Genomic DNA, 18,920 nt, shown 5'->3' with positions numbered 1-18,920 from the left:
ACTGGACTTCCTGACAAGACTGAAGTGGGCAAGGCTACTGGCCGCCATTATGTCAACCTTCTCTAGGAGCTCTATCGAGAGAATCCTGGCCGGCTGCATCGTAGTGGGGTATGGTTACTGCAGAGAAACGGATTGGAGGTCAATCCACAGAACCATAAGGGTAGCATAGAGGATCACTAGAGTCTCCATCCCCCACGTCAACGTGATCTACCAGGCACGCAAAATCATTGAGGATCCCTTCCACCCCACACACAGTATCTTCCAACGGGAAAGAGATACAGGAGTATCAGAGCCAGCACCACCAGGCTGAGGAACAGTTTCTTCCCACAGGCAGTGAGAATGCTGAACAACTGAATGAACTGCTCATACAATCACTCGGAAAGGATATATTTAACAATGTTTGTTTTTATAAATGTACTGCATGTAAACAGCTTGTAAATATGTGTGCTTTGTCTCTATGTGTTTCCATGTTTTTACACCACAGGACCACAGAACGCAGTTTCGTTCAGTTGCCCCTCATAATCAGATGATAATAATGAACTTGAACTTAGTATCAAGGTTGTTGGATGAAACGCAAGATTATGAATGTTGTCAATGGAGCCCTGGCCTGAAGATGTTGAACAGCTGAATGTGGGGAGAGAATTAAATACAAAATGAAGTACAAGCTACAAGTTGAGAGTTTGCTGAAATAAGTGTTTTCTTTTCCACAGGCAACATGGATGAGGATCTGGAAAGACAAGTCGAGGAACAAGCAGACACCACTGAGCAGCTGACAGTTTCCCCTCAGTCTATTAAGCCATGTCCCTCCTCCACGGAAGTGTGTGGTATAAATAGCACCAACGCTGAGAGTGTTTCCATGGACTGTCTCATTAATCTGCCCACGGAAGGGATGAAACTGCAGCATCACACCCGGGGAAGGCCAAGACCAAATCGGACCAGGAAACAGCCTCCTTCAAAACCTTCAGTAAGTCTGAGGGCTCTTTATCCAGAAACAAACTGGCAAAGTGTTGAACAAGAGTAAAACACGAAAGCCCGCAGACACCGTAGTTGAAGTAAAACCACGAAGCTGTGGAAACTCAGCAGGTCCAACAGTGCACTTTATAGAGCAAAGATAGATACATAACCAACATTTTGGGCTTGAGCCCTTCACCAAAGTATCTGCGTTGAACAATCCACTCATCCTTTTGCTAAGAGATTAGGGAGAATTCGATAGCTACCAGTGAAGTACTGCCTCTTCCTCAGGGTCCGAGGAGATTTACCATTAGTCAGGGGATTGAGTTCAAGAGTCAAGAGGTTATGTGGCAAATCGACAAATCTCTAGTGAGACCACACTTGAAATATTCTGTTCAGTTCTGGACACCTCATTACAGGAAGGATGTGGAAGCTATGGAGAGGATGCAGAGAAGATTTATCAGCATGTTGGAAAACAAGTCTTATGAGGCAAGGCTAACTGAGCTCGGACTTTTCTCTTTGGAGCGTAGAGTGATGAGAGGAGACTTAATAGAGGTTGACAAGATTCTGAGAGGCATGGATAGGATGGACAGCCAGCATCTGTTTCCCAGGGCAGGAATCGCAAACACCAGAGGACATGAGTACAAAGTGAAGGGAGGGAAGTTTAGGAGAGACATCAGGGGTAAGTTTTTTTATATAGAGAGTTGTGGGGGCCTGGAATGCCTTCCCAGGGATGGTGGTGGAGGCTGAAACATTAGGGGCATTTAAGAGACTCCTGGACAGGCACATGGATGGAAGAAAAGTCGAGGGTTTAATACTTTTAAAGTTTTGTTAGGAATAGGTAAGTCGGCACAACATCATGGGCTGAAGGGCCTGTAGTGTTCGGTGTTCTTCCTCTTGCCTTTTTCCTGCTGAAAGAAAGGTTGTGCAGTCAGATCTTGTGACGATGAAGGATGAGATTCCAAGTCCTGAAACATAATGTGACCTGGAATCTCATCCTTTATAACTTTGACTCTTGGTTTACTGAGTCAGATTAGAGTTTAAAGTTATATATAGCACGAAAACAACTCATTTATGTGGACCACTCTACTCCCAACTGTTTGGCCCATATCCCTCCAAACCTTTCTATCCGTGTACCTGTACTTGTGGAAACTTTACTCCTGAAGTCCTTATTAAATCTTATCCCTCTCACCTTAAATCTATACCCTCTTGCTTTAGACTCCCTGACCCTGGGAAAAAGACGGTGACCAGTACCACATCGATGCCCCTCATGAGTTTATAAACCTTGATGCGGTCTCCCTCTCAGCTTCCTACTCCAGGGGTAAATGCCCCAGCCCATCCCACCTGAATGCAAGTCCTCCAGCTGCAGCCACATCCTTGGGAATCTTTGCACTTTTTCCAGCTCAAACACAACCTTCCTTTCGCCAGAATTTTTGTGAATTTTCTGAATAATTCTGAGGTAACCTTGTAATATTTACTGAGGTATACCACGAAAGTCCGCAGACACTGTGGTTGAAGTAAAAACACGATGCTGGAGAAACTCAGCAGGTCAAACAGTGTAGCAAAGATAAAGGTAAAAAATCAGCGTTTCGGGCTTGAGCCCTTCATCAACGTGTGGGATGAAGGGCTCAAGCCCAAAACATTGGTTATGTATCTTTATCTTTGCTACACTGTTTGACCTGCTGAGTTTCTCCAGCATTGTGTTTTTATTTTAGTATTTGCCATTCACTGACAGAAAATACTAAATTCTTTTGGTGCATGTGTGGTGCTCACTGTCTCCTCCCCTGCACACCCCCCCCCCCCCACCGCCCCCACCCCGTGGTGAATAGCATGCTTTGGAATATCAGTGCAAAATCAGCACAGCGCCAATAAAATGGGAGGAAATGGCAAGTTGACATGTTCATCTGATATATTTTGGTCACAGCCAGACACATTAAGAAACACCTGCAGAATTTCTGACAGGACTAAATTTATAGTTTTATAAAATATCATAAGTGCAGTGCACAATAATTAAAAGAAGAAAACTAACAATTTTAGCTCACTAACTGCACCATACTGTTAAAGAGTGAGGGTATTGGCAACTCGAAAGCTAACACTATCTACATCCATGGCCTCTTCGTGAACCTCACTTGTTTCCATTCTCCTTCAATACTATTATTTTAGATAAGGCCTTCATTTTGAACTGCAGAGCATAGGCCCTGAAACTGATGAGTTTATCAATAAGTAATATAATCACATATTATATTAACTGCAGTGAAAACTTGTTTTACAGTACCTGAATCATTTGTGACTTGGTAAGAGTTTATTAGTCAGAATTTAAATTACAATTGGCTGTTTCTAAGTAGGGGCTTTTAAAAGCCTGCTGGGAAACCATATTTACTTGGATGCTCAAAATGCCCTATTTGTTCCTCGCAAAGGTAAAATCTGCAGACCAGGACAATAGAGAGAATACAACCAATGGGAAACTCGATGATGGACTTGAAGTATTCTTTAAGAAGACAGAATGCAAGGAAACCAGGTATGTGCTGGCACTTGGGGCCATTCATTACCTCAACGAGTGACAAAGTTTTCATCATCGTTCCGGCTCAAAGTTTGTGAATAATGCAGGGCGCAATGTCCAATCTCTGTTGTATGCTTGTGTTGATGCAGCAGATCATCTTCTGTTCATTGATGACGTCCCAGTGAACAGCAGGCTTGGGGACATCATGGGGCTCCTTCTTAAAAACACATTTGCTGGAAGAACTCAGCCAGACTTGCAGTGTCCACAGGTGGCAAAGATATATTACTGACATTTTGGACCTGAGGCCTTCTTCAAGGTATAAACAGAAGACACGCAAGCATTTTAATTAAAGACTAGAGATTAAGAGGGAAGAGTGGAAGGGGCAGGTATCCAGACCCAACAGGCAAAAGGTGTAACTTGGATAAGAGGAAAGGCAAGATTTGATTTTGGCTCTGTGAAAGGAGACAGAGGGAAAAGGGAAGAGAGAGAGAGACAAACAGATGGAACTAGAGGGAAAGAGATGGGGAAAGAAGGACGAAACCGGAATTGTCAATGTTAATGCCATCCGGTTGGAGGTGCCCAGTCAGAAGATGAGGCGTTGTTCCTCCAATTTGCAGCTGGTCTCATTATTCAAGTTGATAATTGACTGGCTGCAAATAATTCTTGCTCCATATCTACCAAAGTCTGGATGTGATCCCAGGTCCTCTTGTGGACCCGTACCAGGTGTCTTCGACTAACTAATGGTTCGGATGGCTCCTCAAAATATGGTCTATTTGGACACAAATAACCACAGTGGCTGAATTGGAATATTATGTTTCTTTTTATGTTGTCTCCAATGCTGCTGAAGGTTGCAAGACCACAGGAAATGTAATGCAAAATACTTAACACAATACAACTTCGTTTTTTAATGAGGCATATCATCATTTGGAGAATGCTTTTCCGACTTAAATTCTGGACCAAGTCTTAAATTTTCACGGCAGAATTTGAACTTGAGGTTTCATTGAAAGCATTAATTCTCTACTTATTAACTAATTGGTGAAATTTCAGAGACAGGAAAGCTTGAGAGAAGAGATTGGCTGGGACTTTTTAATCCCTGGAGTGTGGGATGAGGCGAGACCTTGCAGAGGTTTATAAAATCATGTGGGCCATCGATAAGGTGACTCCTCTTGGTCTTTTTCCCAGGGTAGGGAATTATAAAACTAGAGGGCGCAACTGAAAAGATTTCAAGGAGACAATGGTGGTGCGTATGTGGGATGAGCTGCCAGAGGCAGTGTTTGAGGCAGATATACACAGAATTGCTGGAGGAACTCACCAGCCAATCTTTCAGCGTCCATAGGAGACAAAGGTATTTTCCTGACGTTTCAGGCCTGAGCCCTTCGTCAAGGAATAAGCAGAATGAGGCAGAAGCAGGAAATCTCAGAATTCAGACAATGCTGGCTGGAATCCACAGCAATAAAAGGTGCTAATTGGATATAATAAGGGGAGAGGTGAGAATTGATCATGTCCGTGTGAAAGGAGACAGGGGAGGGAGAGACAGATCTGGGGGGAAAGTTCCGCACCATGGCGTGCGGAACTCATTGAGGAGTGGGCGAAGGGGGGGTCAAAGGTGAGGCCTCTACTGAGGACAGAGTGTTCAGTTTCTGAGAGGGGATGGTGAAGACCAGGCAGGGGTGAGGGCGAGGTTGTTTCTGAGGACCGGGATGTGATTTACGCTGACAGGTGGTGTTTCAGAGTTCCGTCCTTTTGCCTGCTGGCTTGGCTGAAAGTGGGCTCTGTTCATTCCTGCAGTTTCCACTGCTGGTCCAAAGGCAAGTTTGGGGGATCGGAATCCCCAGTGAAATGCAACAGTTTCATGCTGAATATGTAGAGAAATAGTTTCTGGTCCCTGTCTGCAGGAACAACTGGCGTGCATAGGACAATGAATTAATCTGAACATCCAGTGGGACCTCAAGTTTCGGTCTGTTTAAAAAAAAAGTCTGACTGTGAATGTAAGCGTGGACCACCCATTTCACTGTACATGCCTCCCAGAAGCTTTCTACATATGAAAATTAATCATGATTTTTTTCCCCAATAAATGTATGATTAGGGTACAGTATAGTATATATTAGTACAGTTTTGAACAACTAAGCCAGCGTTCAGGATCTCAGGCTGTGACCTGATTCATTGCCCCTGTATGCCTCCTGGTGGACAGTTGAAGAATGGCAGACATCTTTTGGTCACTGTTAAAACACAACGCAGGAGAAACTAAGCAGGTCAAACAGTGTACTTTTTTTTATAGCAAAGATTAAGATACATAACCAATGTTTCAGGCATGAGCCCTTCATCAAGGTATGAGCAAAATGTCAGCAGGTGCCCAACCAAAATGGTAGGGCAGGAGGGGTTGCAGGAGGAGAACGGTACGGTCCCAAAGGCAGAAGATAATAGGTGGGGGAGAGAGGGAGGGCACAGCAGCAAGCAGGGGGAGGGGAGATGGCTCTGTGAATGGAGAGGGAAGGGGGTGGAGAGCTGAAGGAAAGAAGTCGATGGGAAAGGAGGGAGAATGGAGAGTAGATTAGCAGAAACTGGAGAAGTTGATGTTAATGCCGACTTCTTGGAGAATGGCCAGATGGAAATTCAAGTGTTGTTCCTTCAATTAACAGGAAGTCTTGGTGGGATAGTGCATGAGGGTGGTTAAGAGAGGGAGGGCACGGCAGCAAGTAGAGGGAGGAGAGGGGTGTCTCTGTTAATAGAGAGGGAAGGGGGAGTGCACCATCCCTCCTTTATCTACCCCACCCCTTCCATGTAACTTTCCACCCCCTGCTTGCTGGTGTGCCCTCCCTCCCTTGTCCACCCATTACCTCCTGCCTGTGGGCCTGTGCTCCTCCCCCTGTCCTGACCCCCTCCCACTCTTTTGCTCGGGCACCTGCCTACATTTTGCTCATACCTTGATGAAGGGCTCAAGCCCAAAACGTCGGTCATGCATCTTTATACAAGGTGCATGGTTTGACCTGCTGAATTTCACCAGCATCATGTTTCTACTTCAATCCCGGTGTCTGCAGACTTTCGCGTTTTACTTCTTTTGGTAACTGCAAAGATTAAAGGAGAGCTGGCACCAAGTGAGGAAATATTCTCATTGCATGTGTGAGATTATAAGACTGACTGCTACCAGAAGAGTTCTCTTCTTTCCCTTTGAAGATATTTGATTTTAATGTATAGTCAGACAAGAGATGATGCCCAACGTATATGCTTCACTTCATCTACCTCTGCAAGCTTCCGACTGATTTTGCGAGAAAGCTCCGAAATGCTCCATGACCTAGCTCGTAATCTTCAGCAAGCAGAAACGTAATCCACTGTGCCAATGCTGTCTTTATAGAAAGAGTTTGCTCTCTCTATGGCTCTAAAATGTTTTATTTTCAAGTATTAATTCAGTTTAATTTTAGTTATTAGTAAACCACACTTTCACATTCCACATACCAGATCGTCACAATCTGTTTCATTAAAAATAATTCTCTCCACCTCGCGATTTTGTTGCTAATTTTTTTCAACGCATCTGCTCTTCATCTGCTGATGCAGTTTCTTCCTGTTAAAACACCTTTGAGAACTTTGAACACCTACTCAATATTTGCCTCATTTTCTCTACTCTGAAGATATCCTCCTGCAAAATGGAGTCAATCACTTCTGGTTCCTTTTTTTCATAAAGTAAATCTCTTCAGGTGCGATCCGAGGCCTGACAAGGGATTTATAAGTCCGCTTAATTTTTTTGAAACAAAATGACAGGAATCTGAAATAATTTTTTTTTAAAAATGGTGTCATATTCAGATGGTTAGCCAGCATCTTTGGAAACAATTAACGTTTCAGGTCGTTGGTCTGACGTACAAGATAACTGACAAGTAAAGATAAGGAAGTTGCAGGAGATCATCAGAAGGCAGGAGGAAAGAGAAGATAACACAAAGCAAATGTAGGGAGTAGAAGTGCAAGTAAACCAAAGATGGGCCTAGAAAAGGAAGCAAATGCAAGTAGAATCATTAGTTACCTTCTAATTTGTTTTTTAAAGTGTGATGGTTGTGATCTTAAATTATTGAACTCTATGTTGAGTTTGGAGTACTGTTCCTCATTGGAAGATGAGATGTGTACTTTGCAAGGAGTTTCACTGGAAGGATACAGGAAGCGTGGAGCAGAACTAGAGCCCAGTGGTAATGTGAGCAGGGATGGCTACTCAACAGGGATGTTCAACCCAGCAGTCTTCCAATTGATGTTCAGGGTCTCCATGGAGCAAAAAGAAGAGATTGTTAAAATGAACATTGCAATCTCTGGCACTTGCATGGCAGGATGCTAAAGGATTTAGGATAGCTCGCGAGAGGAGTTTTCGATTGGACAGAGGCATTGAGTTACACTATACACACCTTAACACAGACTCTGCCAAAGGGTGTGAACCTCAACTGTCTGTTTATTAGTCAGAGACCAAGTGCATAGCCACACACTTGCTTTCACCAGTAATCAAATAATGAAAAAAAAAACAATCTGATCATGTTTTTTTTTCTGAGTAGAGTCCAGATTTTGCAGTTTCTGTCCAATCTTGATCTTACTCCATTCTAAAATATCTTTTCCCATTCATACAGACTTCTGTGACTGACACATTATTATGACAAGACATGGATTGTGCTACCTTCAGATTAGATCTTTACTGCAGGACAAATTAGATCTAACTTTGGCCCTACTAGAGTACAGTGATATAGAGGTCATGATTTGAAGGGGGGTCACTCGGAAGTTCATCTTGGCAATTTTCCAAATGGAAAGACCCAATCCAGGTCTTCACAAATCAAGGCAGAGGTGGGAGTCAGACTAAGGAATAATGATTGATGAGCAGTGTTGGACCAGCATGACTGCAATCATTAATGTGCAGTACAGGCTGGAACAATACAAGTTTCTGCACCAGCTGTACCTGATGCTGCAAAAACTGAACAGGTCTAAACCAGAATTATCAGACCAATGCTTCAGATGGAGCAATGAGACAGGAAACTTTGTGCACGCAACCTGGACATGTACCAAGGTGAGGGCCTTTTGGTTGGAACTAGGTCAAGTCCTAGGAAAGATTATCGGCAGAGAATTCCCGCAGGATCTAGCGTTGTCCCTGTTGGGAAACATCATGGACATAAGACTTGCAATGAACCTTTCCAAATCTGATCGCATTGGCAGTGGCCAGGAAGTGCATAGTGGTTACCTGGAAATCCGACTCCTGCCTGAGCATCATGTGCTGGAACACAGAAATGCAAAGTTGTGTTCCCGGAGAAATTTACTTACAACTTAAGAAAAATTTGGCAACCATACTTAGATTCCAGAAGAGCACGACTATAGTGTGGACCTTCATGCCCCGCTGCCCTACCTTCCCTGTCTATTCCCTAATCAGTGTTGGGAGAGGGGGGTTGGTAGGGTCCATCCCATCCCAAGTAGGTGAAGTCAAGAAAAGAAAGCAGCCTGAGCTCTGGCCGCAGTGTCGTGTCAAACCCATGAAACCCTGATATATATTTCACATCTTTGTTGTGAGTGTCTTCAATGTCGTGTGTAACTGTGGTTAGTTAAGTGTTAAATGTTGAGGGTGTGGTAGGGGGTGGAGGGAGGGGGACGGAAAGAGCGTGAACTCTGCAGAAAACTTTGAGTAGATCTGTTGTAGTCACATCTGATACTATTAGCATTGACATTGATAATGTTGATAACTGAGTTTGTTTGGAAAATCATAAATATTAAAAAAATGGCACTAGTTGTTTTGAACAAAACACAACAAAGCAACAATTCCCTTCAAACAGATGCCAACTGTTTCATTCTTTGCTGACCCTTTTGTTCTTTGACTCGTCTCAAAACTTGGCTGCTAACAATTTCTCAGACTTCAAGCAAAAAAGATCAATCTGATACATCCTATTTTTGGGAAACAAATAAATTGTTCCCTGACAAATGGTTCGCATTAACAGTTAGTGCAACCAATGATCAATGTGATGCTTCTTGTAATAAAAAAACTTGAGTTCTTTGAAATCAACTATACTCTATTAGCTAAAGTACACACAAGACCGTGGAAAGGATCCATCTTGAATTCAACCAAAGCTGCAACAAACTAGGCTTTGACTCGCTCCAATGGTCAGGAGGAACACTTGCACTCTATCATTACAATCGGGTCCAGCGTTCAAATCGTGCTATCTGTAAGGAGTTGGTACATTCTCCCTGTGTCTGCGTGGGTTTTCCTTGGGGACTCCAGTTTCCTCCCACCATTCAAAATGGACGGGGTGGGGGGAGGGTGTAGGTTAATTGGGTGTAATTGAGCAGCATGGGATTGTGAAATGGCCGGTTACTGTGCTGTGTGCTTAAATTAAAAATTTAAATCAAATGCAAAATGATTTTGGAAATGAGTTACATTATCTCTTTCCTTAAACCATGAAAGGAAATCTAATACCTATGAGATTGAACTGAATTCTAGTGCTATATATATAATTGATAAAATTTCTTTGGGCTCGCACTGCTACCTTGAGGATATTTTCTCCCATCTCACTTCTTATTAGGATCTTATTCTGTCCTTGCAGTGTTTCTATGTGTCTGTTCTGTCACCATCACTTCAGAACATTGCCTTTGACACATCTTCTTCTTTTGCCAACCATATTCTCCTCACCATAGTTCATTAAAGCCATCAGCATGTTTTTTTCCATTTAAAAATAGAGTTTGGATTATCGTTTTGTCAAGCAATGGGCAATATATAACTGACGTGAAAGTCTATGGTCTCTCGACTGAGACCACCCGCAAATTGGAGGTACAACACCTCATATTCCATCTGGGCACCTTTGAACTGATTGGCATTAACATCAACTTCTCTGGTTTCCATTAGCCTCCTCAATTCCTGTATTTCTTTGTCTCTTTTTTCTTTCTCTCTTAATTTTTCACTCTCTTTCTCTCTTTTCTATTTCCCTCTGACTCCCCTACTCTAGCTCTGCATCCACAGAGCCAAGCCCTCCTCACCCAATCAATTCTCACCTTTCCTCTCTCCTCTCTTCATATGCAATTAACACCTTTTATCTGGCGGTCTGTCCTCCTCCCCCAGCCTTTTCTTTTATTTAGGTGCCTGTCTATTTTTTTACTCATACTGTGAGGAAGGGCTCAGGCCCAAAACATCAGTTATATCTCTTTACTTCCTGTGGGCGCTGCGAGACCTGCTGAGTTCCTCCAGAATTTCTGTGTTTTTGCTGCAATCACAGCATCTGCAGACTTTTGTGTTTCACTTCAAGTATAACCCTGAACCTTGCATTATTTTGACAAGATTCAGGTTGTACATATAAGGTATGTTAAGGACAAACCAACCTAAAATAATTACTCTCACCAGAATTATTTTCATTTAACATAGATTCCTTCCTTCCTGTGATTTATGCCTTTACTGTAATAGACATACCCAAGCCTCTTTAATTTCTGCACCCCATTTCAAATGTTAAAATTACCTGTTAGTGTCTAATTAACTAATCTCATTTCAAGGCTTTGCATGTCTTCTGGCATGTCAATCTGTCTTTGTCCTCTTATCTGATTATTATGCTTATCCAAGTTGACCACACCTTATTTTACTTCAACTGCATATTTTGAAATCGTGCCCTGTATCCCCAAATATAGGGTACTGGAAACATCATGAAAATATCTTGATGACAAAGCCTTGATCCCTCCTGAGACCAGTTGCTCCGCCCTGCTCTTTCACATCCCCAAAGCTTCAATGATGCTACTATAGTATATACCACTATTCCCATATTCATTTGCACATCAATGACACTACCTTCTCTTGTCCTGTTACTTCATCAAGCAACTCGGTCAGTCTTGTCAGACTATAGTGTAACCTTCGAATAAGGTCACTTCATTGGCAGATAAAGCTCAGCTGCTCCATTCTTCATTCGAAATGGCAAATCTTTTGGGAATTGCCAAGGTTTCATTTCCAACCGGTGAAGCCTCCACTACCAGTTGACCCTGGTCGATCCCTTTCAAAAAACTGAAATCCTCTCATCTAAAAGAGGGAAAAATAATTTTTCTCACTAATTAGGGAATAATTGTAGGTAATAAGGAATTTAAGGAACAAGTGAGGTATCTTTTAGAAATTGTGCAAAGCATAAAGGAGGGAGTCACTAGATGCAATTGCCTCCTTGTTTATTGTCATCTCATTAATGTGCATTTCAATCTTGTATGTTTATATATGTCACTAGCTGTTGTTTAGCGCAGATGTATATAACCTTAAGAGATCCCCAAGTCACGTATCTCATGCAATTAGGTTGGGTGTCTTTGTAATGTTGTGCCTTTGTTCTCTGGACTGGTGGATAGCTTTATGGATAATATGTGCTTGGAGGCTTCACAAGATTGTAGGTTGCCAGTGTACCTGAATTTCCAATTTCCTGATAGATGCACAAATCAATCATGGAAATGAAATCCTTGGCATGATTTCATTCGACCCAGAATATGATGGAATTGGATGCAGCATTGGGTACTGCAAATAAAAATACAATGATTCTGCATTGTGAAGCTACTGATTTAGTGTTTTAAGAGGGTCTTCTTCCCTGCTCGATGTAGCACAGCTCATATACCTTTCATGCCCCATCTGATTTTACTTGCCATTAACTTGAATGGACACCAAACGCAGGGCATTTTAATTCCAGGGTGAGTTCATTTAAAATGACCCCCGGTGGTGGATTCTGCATAGAATGCAGATTTGTTGATTTCCATATAACTCTTCTAATTACACACATGTTTAATGGTCCTTGCAGCCCTTAGAGAATTTGCATTTGTTCAAATGCATGTCAATTATCAAGAAAGGACAGACACCCAAATCATTCCCCCCCCCATAATGAATCATAGCAAATTGACAGCATGTTATCCTATTTATACGAAGGTGTCTTTTGCAATTTACCCTATTTTAGCTAAAACTACTAAACATTCAAGTATTTTACTGTGCTAAGTCGATGCGCAGTGTGACCAGATGTGAGAAAGCCCATATAAATAATATATTAAAGTTTGCAACTTGTTACCTTTGAATATTTGCAATCTGCAATTTCACATAATACACTGGATTTTCCTGAACATTGTGCAATTTATGTTAGAAAATTGGGTGTGCCATATGAAACTGAAGCAATGTCTGTTAAAAAGTATATTATTAACTATAATTTCAAAAAAATGTATAAAAAGCCTCAGCATTGAGCCTTGAGAAGGTGTTTGTATCTCGTGGGCTTGTATAATTGTGATCTGACTGATTATTCTTGTTGAACTGTGTGCAGGAAAGCTCAGCCTGTGAAGCAAGAAGAACTAAACATCTCAACATCAATCCCTACAAAAACTAAAAAGAGATATCCCAAATTCAGTGACTTGTTTCTCTTCAAGAAAGCAAAGATCAATAAAATGCAAAAGGAGGAGAAAGATCCAGAGGGAACCTCACAGAAAGGGAAGAAGGGTTCATCTTTGGATTTCTGGAAAATGCAGTCTAAATCGGAGGAGACACAGGATCAGGCAAAAAAACCACAGGAGGGCGATGCTGAACCAGACAAACAAGAAAATGTCTCCAGACAACAACCATCACCGCGAGGGGTCAAGGCAAACTCGTTAATTCTGTTGCCTGGGTACAAGGATGGCAGTAATTTGTCAGTTCATGGTTTGGTACGTTGCAAGATGCTTTTAAAACAGTGAAAATATTCAACATTATTCATCATTTACTGGAAAACAGATGTACACAGTAAGCATGAGAGCACATTTAAAACCCCCGAAGTGCTGCGTATATGAAATCTAAAAAAAAGTAATTGGACTTCGTCAAAATCTAACGGACACTTTACCGGTGTGGGATGGGTGGAGTGGGTGTGTGTGTGTGTGTGGGTGGGATGTGTGGGCAAGGCCTTGTTTTAGGAATGTAAGAATATTCATCGATGATCGTAAAGTCTCCATACTCCGATGTTGTTTACTTGATGAAAACTGTGCAGCTTAACGAGGCACCAAGCTTTCAAGCCTGCTCTGCTTTTCAGGACAGGCCACACATGTGTGCATTGTTACTGGGACAAACACACTGGCACTCTACTGGCTGTGTACCTGGGAATGCAAGCCTTCATGAAATAGGTGCTGAAAAGAGTTATGCAAGTCTTGGTCAACACACAGTGTTATACGTTGAGGTGCATGAGGCTCTGCCCTCCCTCTTGCTGAACTCTGCTGTGCCATGAACCATGACCAAATTAAGCAACGGCTTGGTACCACAGTATTGGGCAGGCAAGGGCAATTTGCTCCGCTCCAGAACATGAGTTGCTCTTGCCAACAGGGTAAGTGTAGGCCTTTGCTAGGGACCATGAGCACCTGCTTCATGAGTTGTTAGACCACCAAAGATCATCTTCCCCTTCCTACGGGAGGTGATGTGAAACTAGTCTGAAGACTAGTCTGAAGACCAGAGGGGATGATTTGAAGGGGGGTCACTCGGAAGTTCATCTTGGCAATTTTCCAAATGGGGATGATGATTATAATTAGGGGTAGGTTAAATAAAGAACAACAATTCTTATAGGGAAAGATTGGCTTCCCCAGGCTGAGATGTGATGTACAAAAGCAGATTGGAAATAGCTGCTCAGAGGATGGCATTCAGGGAGAGAGTGGAGTGGGGTTTGCATCAATCACATTCCCACTCCTGGCCACAACTGCTTCGCCAGATCCAGCTCCAGTGTCATCACGTTTGCAGATGACACGACAGTCGTCGGCCTCATCAGCAACAACGATGAGTCGCACTACAGAGAAGAGGTGGAAAATCTCGTGAAATGGTGCGAGAATAACAACCTGAGTCTCAATGTGGACAAGATGAAGGAGATGATCGTGGACTTCAGGAGGACCAGGAATGTCTACCCTCCACTACACATCAACAAATTTGTAGTAGAGAGAGTGGAGAACACCAAGTTCCTTGGAGTTCACTTAACTAATGGCCTATCATGGACACTCAACATCTCCTCACTTGTCAGGAAGGAGCAACAGTGACTGGACTTCCTGAGAAGATTGAAGCGGGCAAGCTTTCCAACCACCATATGTCAACCTTCTATAGGAGATCTATCAAGAGTGCCCTGGGTGGCTGCATCACAGTGTGGTTCCGTTGCTGCAAAGAAATGGATCGGAGGTCAATCCACAGGACCTCATTGGACCTCCCTCTCCCCCATTGGCGTGATCTACTCAGATGATTGTCTGAAGAGGGTGGGCAAGATCAGTGAAGACTCTTTCCACCCTGCATGCAATATCTTTCAGCTGCTCCCATCAAGGAAGAGATACAGGAGGATCAGAGCCAGCACCACCAGGCTGAGGAACAGCTTCTTCCCACAGGCAGTGAGAATACTGAATGACCAAAGGAACTGCTCACACTAACCATCCAAAACTCTCAATTGTACAAAACAATATTTATTTTTAGAGATGCAATACATATGCAAGACAAGTATTTTGTTTGTCTGTATGTGTGTTATGTCTGGTTGTGTATCTGCGTGATTTGCACCAAGGACCAGAGAACGCTGTTTCGTCGGGTTGTATCTCTACAATCAGATAACAATAAACTTGACAATAAAGGGAACAAGAAAATTTTGACTGTTGATCAACATGAATGTTTAAAATCCTATGAAAGGTAAAGGCACAAAAAAGGAAGCGTTTGGTGGCTATGGTGTAGGAAGAGTAAATTGAGAAGTGAAAGATTAAAGCAAAAAGGTAATTGGGAAAGAGATATGTTTTCTAAATAACACAAATAGGGTCAATTTGAAGCCAATTGTGAAGACACAACATAATTCTTAATGAATACTTTTTATATGGTCTCTCAAAGAAGGAGGACAACGAAAACATTGTAGTCATGGAGAACAATATCAGAATTAAAATATTAAAGGGTTTAGTAGTGTATTTGAAATTGCTAGACATAGTTAAAATGTTTTATGTTGGCTGTTGAAAGAAGCTGGCGAAGATCTACCCTAGTAGATCTATCGACTAGTGCTGCATGACTAAGTGATGGCTAATGTGTTGTTTAAAGGAAAGGGACAGCCTCAATTATCGGCCTATTGCTGTCAGAATATTTCTGATAAATATTTTGTGTGAAGGTATTGATCATCAGTCAGAAAGGTTTGCAATGATCATCTTCCATTATTAATGGAAGATGGTATTGGCTGAGGATGAGAGTTTTTGCAGAGGCAAAACAAACAGTATTGACGAAGAGTGCATTTGATGTAGTTTGCTTGGATTCATAGCAAAGCTGATGATAGTTTCCTACTTGGAAACATCCTTGGGGAAATGGGAATGTGGCAAGTTGGATCTCAAATAAAGAATAATGATCAGAGTGGTTTTGATGACAGTAAGTTGTTTGCAGTGGAGCCCAGTGTCAGATCCTTTAGTCTTCATGGTATCTGGTAAAGATGCAGACAAATATGTGGATTAATTGAGCTGCATATACCATAAACATTTTTCTGTGGCTGGTAATGAGGATAGCTGTAAATTTCAGGAAGACGTCTGATAATATGGGCAAAAAGATAACAATCTGAAAGTATTTAACCCCTAGCTCCACCCTAACAAGCCAAGGGGCCAGACACACTTCACAACCAGACACAGCAGATGCATTTAGCCCAACCCCATTCGTTACATATTTTCATTAAAGAAATCCAATTTAAGATATTTTTAATTGAATTTATTATTTAATATAGTAAAACATAAAAAATGCTGCAGGAACTCAACGGATCTTGCAGCGTCCATAGGATGTATATAACCAACGTTTCGGTCAAGAGTCCTCCTTCAAGGTATGAGCAAAAAGCAGGCAGATGCCTAAATAAAAAGGCTGGGAAGATATGATTATTGGAACTATTTAGAAATAGTAGAAAAGGCTTGAACAGGTTGTCTCAGGGTATCTGAGCTGTATATTGGCAGGGCCTTAGTTTCCATGGCAATTAAGGCAAGTTCCTCTTTGCAGGGCCACAGTGGCGTCTCTGGCAAAACATTGGGAGCACATGACTGCAAACGGTAAGTGAGCAAGGGCTCAGAGTAGAGTGAAGCTGGAGATTAGACTGGGCTCATTGCAAAGTAGTTATGAGGAGAGAAAACGTTAACAGAAAGAAGGGTAAAGGAACATTGTCTATGTTGTAGATCCCTGAAAGTAACAAAGGTAGGTAGATAAAGCATCATATGGAATATGTTAGCTAGGGTGTGGTGAAATTACAGTGGAGGCATAATGAAACCTGGCGCAAGAGTTTTGAGATGGGATCAGGCTCTAGTGTGATGCCATTTGTGGTTAACATTTGGATCAGTTGTTGGCAATAAGAGCCAGTAGGTTAATAACATTTGGAGGTTAGAAGAGGTTGCATCTTCAGTGTTCATAATTAAGCAAATATGTATTTTTAATTTAATTTTTGTGGGCTTACTTGTTATGAATTGTTTTGCACTGAGGACCAGAAAACGCTCTTGCACTTGTGCAATCAGATGAGAATAAACTTGATTTGAATGAATGCCGGAAATATGTTTAAACACATTATGCATTATCAATTGTATATGAAACCCTTTTAAATTTACATTGAGCCTCTATCATTTCTGTCAACTCCCAGGAACTTAATTCAGGGGTGTATGAAGGAAAAATACTGTTCAGATCGGACGAACACATCAACTGGGCACTCGACAAACCGAGTCTGAATATAATACCGTCTGACCTTCCGAGGAGTCCGGTAAGAGAAAGCAGCTTTTGAAAACCATATAAGAGTGTCTGACCCTGGTGAAACCTGGCAGGCATCCAAAATCTTCTTAATCTAGGATGAAGCTTTGGCTCATTAAAATCCATTAATTATTTTTTTTTTACATCCTGGCCTGCTTTGCTGAGACTATCCCGTTCACTTCCAAGGGTACATTACATGGTTCTAAAGTGAAGTTGATGGCCATTTAAGGGACTGAGAAGCTGTTGTGGGGAATGCTGTCTAATAATGGCCTAAACCAAGCATGTAAATAATTATCTAACATCTTCAGGGGACTTGAATTTGGGTCCTGAAATTGATCCTGGGTGTTGCATATCATGGGTAAAATTAGCACAAGGAGGAATCATTTTTATCCCTCTCAGTTTTAAAGGCCCATGTTTGGATGGACTTGAGTTATTAGAGTAGCTTAAAACTTTTTGGGAAAGTTATTAGAGATGTACATATGTACTTCTCCCCTCCCTCACCTCACCCACTGAACTCCAGATTCATATCCATGAGCAAGTTAATCAGAAAACGATTCCCCCACTTACTGAATAGCACTTCTCCATGCCATATGAGCCATTGCCATAAACAACTAGCTCATCTCTTCATTAGCAAATGAAAAGCCAATGCCCATTTAAAGACCCTTTCAAGTGATCAGACTGATTTGAGCAATACAAGCTTTGACTGTGCCCCTATTTAGATATAGGAGGTGCACTCAGCACTCTAGGCTTGATCTTCCCCGGGCCACATCTCCCCATCTGTGCCATTTCCCTACAGCCCTCAATCCTGATTCATCAAAATGTATCAACTTTCTTTAAACAACCTTAGTGATATGGCTTTCTCAGCTCTTCAGGGTAGAAAATACCAGAGATTCGCAAGGTCTCAGTGGACCCAAGTTATAAATGATCACCACCTTCTCTTCTCTTGTTGCTTCATCTAAGATCCTCCCACACAAGGACATATGGTCATCAGTCCTGTCATGACCCCTCCCTCAATAAGATCATGTTATCATTAATGCTTAATAATCCATGTGTATTAGATAATTTTAATTACAACCTATTGGTCTTTGTCAGTACAAGTTTCTCTTCCTTTTGTTGAGTGCATTGCTAAATGCTAAAAAACAAAATCAGATTTATTGGGCAAATTTTCTTTTTTAATTCACTGTTTCATTGCACTACAGTGGTCTCATAACAAAAAGTTGTCAAATCTACAAATGTAAATTATGGACCGAAATCACAATGTTCGATGTGGACCGCGCAGATAGCGCAAAGCTTTTACAGTGCCAACAAACCCAGGTTAAAAACCAACACTGTCCGTAAGGAGTTGATACGTTCTCCCTGTGTCTGCATGGGTTTCCTCTTGGGTGCTCCCTTTTCCACCCACGGCTCCAAAGATGGGTGTATTTGAGTGGCACAGGCTAGGTAGGGCTTGTTAACATGAAAAAAACATATTTAACAGAAAACATGGCATTTCAAATGGAGTAAAACATTGTTTGATACTAGCAACTAAAGTCAGCTTAACTGCATCAATTATGTCACTGTGTTAATTGTGCACATAGAGTACAGCCATAAAGTTCATATACTTAGCACTAATCTTCACCTGCAAATTAGCCATAATGTCATGTTGAAGTGGAGGATCCTTAGTTAGTGAATGTTGATGAACCAAACAAATAACATTAGAGCTCCAACAATACTTGAAATGTGTAATCCAATACAAATAGCTCACTGAAAATATTACTGAGATTAGATTATTATTGGGACTGGTGGCCTTGAGAAGGTTAGATTGGTCAAGAT

The 18,920-nt window shown here is 41.8% G+C and overlaps 1 protein-coding gene across 2 annotated transcripts in view; it reads left to right on the top strand.

Moving 5' to 3' along the window:
* The window catches only part of carmil2 (capping protein regulator and myosin 1 linker 2), a 140,475-nt gene that overhangs the window by 108,292 nt on the left and 13,263 nt on the right, over positions 1–18,920 (top strand). For both annotated transcript variants that reach the window (XM_069901500.1, XM_069901501.1), the window contains 4 exons: positions 711–964; positions 3,369–3,469; positions 12,709–13,084; positions 17,005–17,121. In XM_069901500.1, the coding sequence (XP_069757601.1) occupies positions 711–964; positions 3,369–3,469; positions 12,709–13,084; positions 17,005–17,121 (848 nt within the window). The remainder of the gene's footprint in view (positions 1–710; positions 965–3,368; positions 3,470–12,708; positions 13,085–17,004; positions 17,122–18,920) is intronic.

The sequence above is a fragment of the Narcine bancroftii genome, chromosome 10 (genome assembly GCF_036971445.1).
Source record: "Narcine bancroftii isolate sNarBan1 chromosome 10, sNarBan1.hap1, whole genome shotgun sequence".
NCBI lineage: Eukaryota > Metazoa > Chordata > Chondrichthyes > Torpediniformes > Narcinidae > Narcine > Narcine bancroftii.
This window is presented reverse-complemented; position numbering and strand designations above follow the sequence as displayed.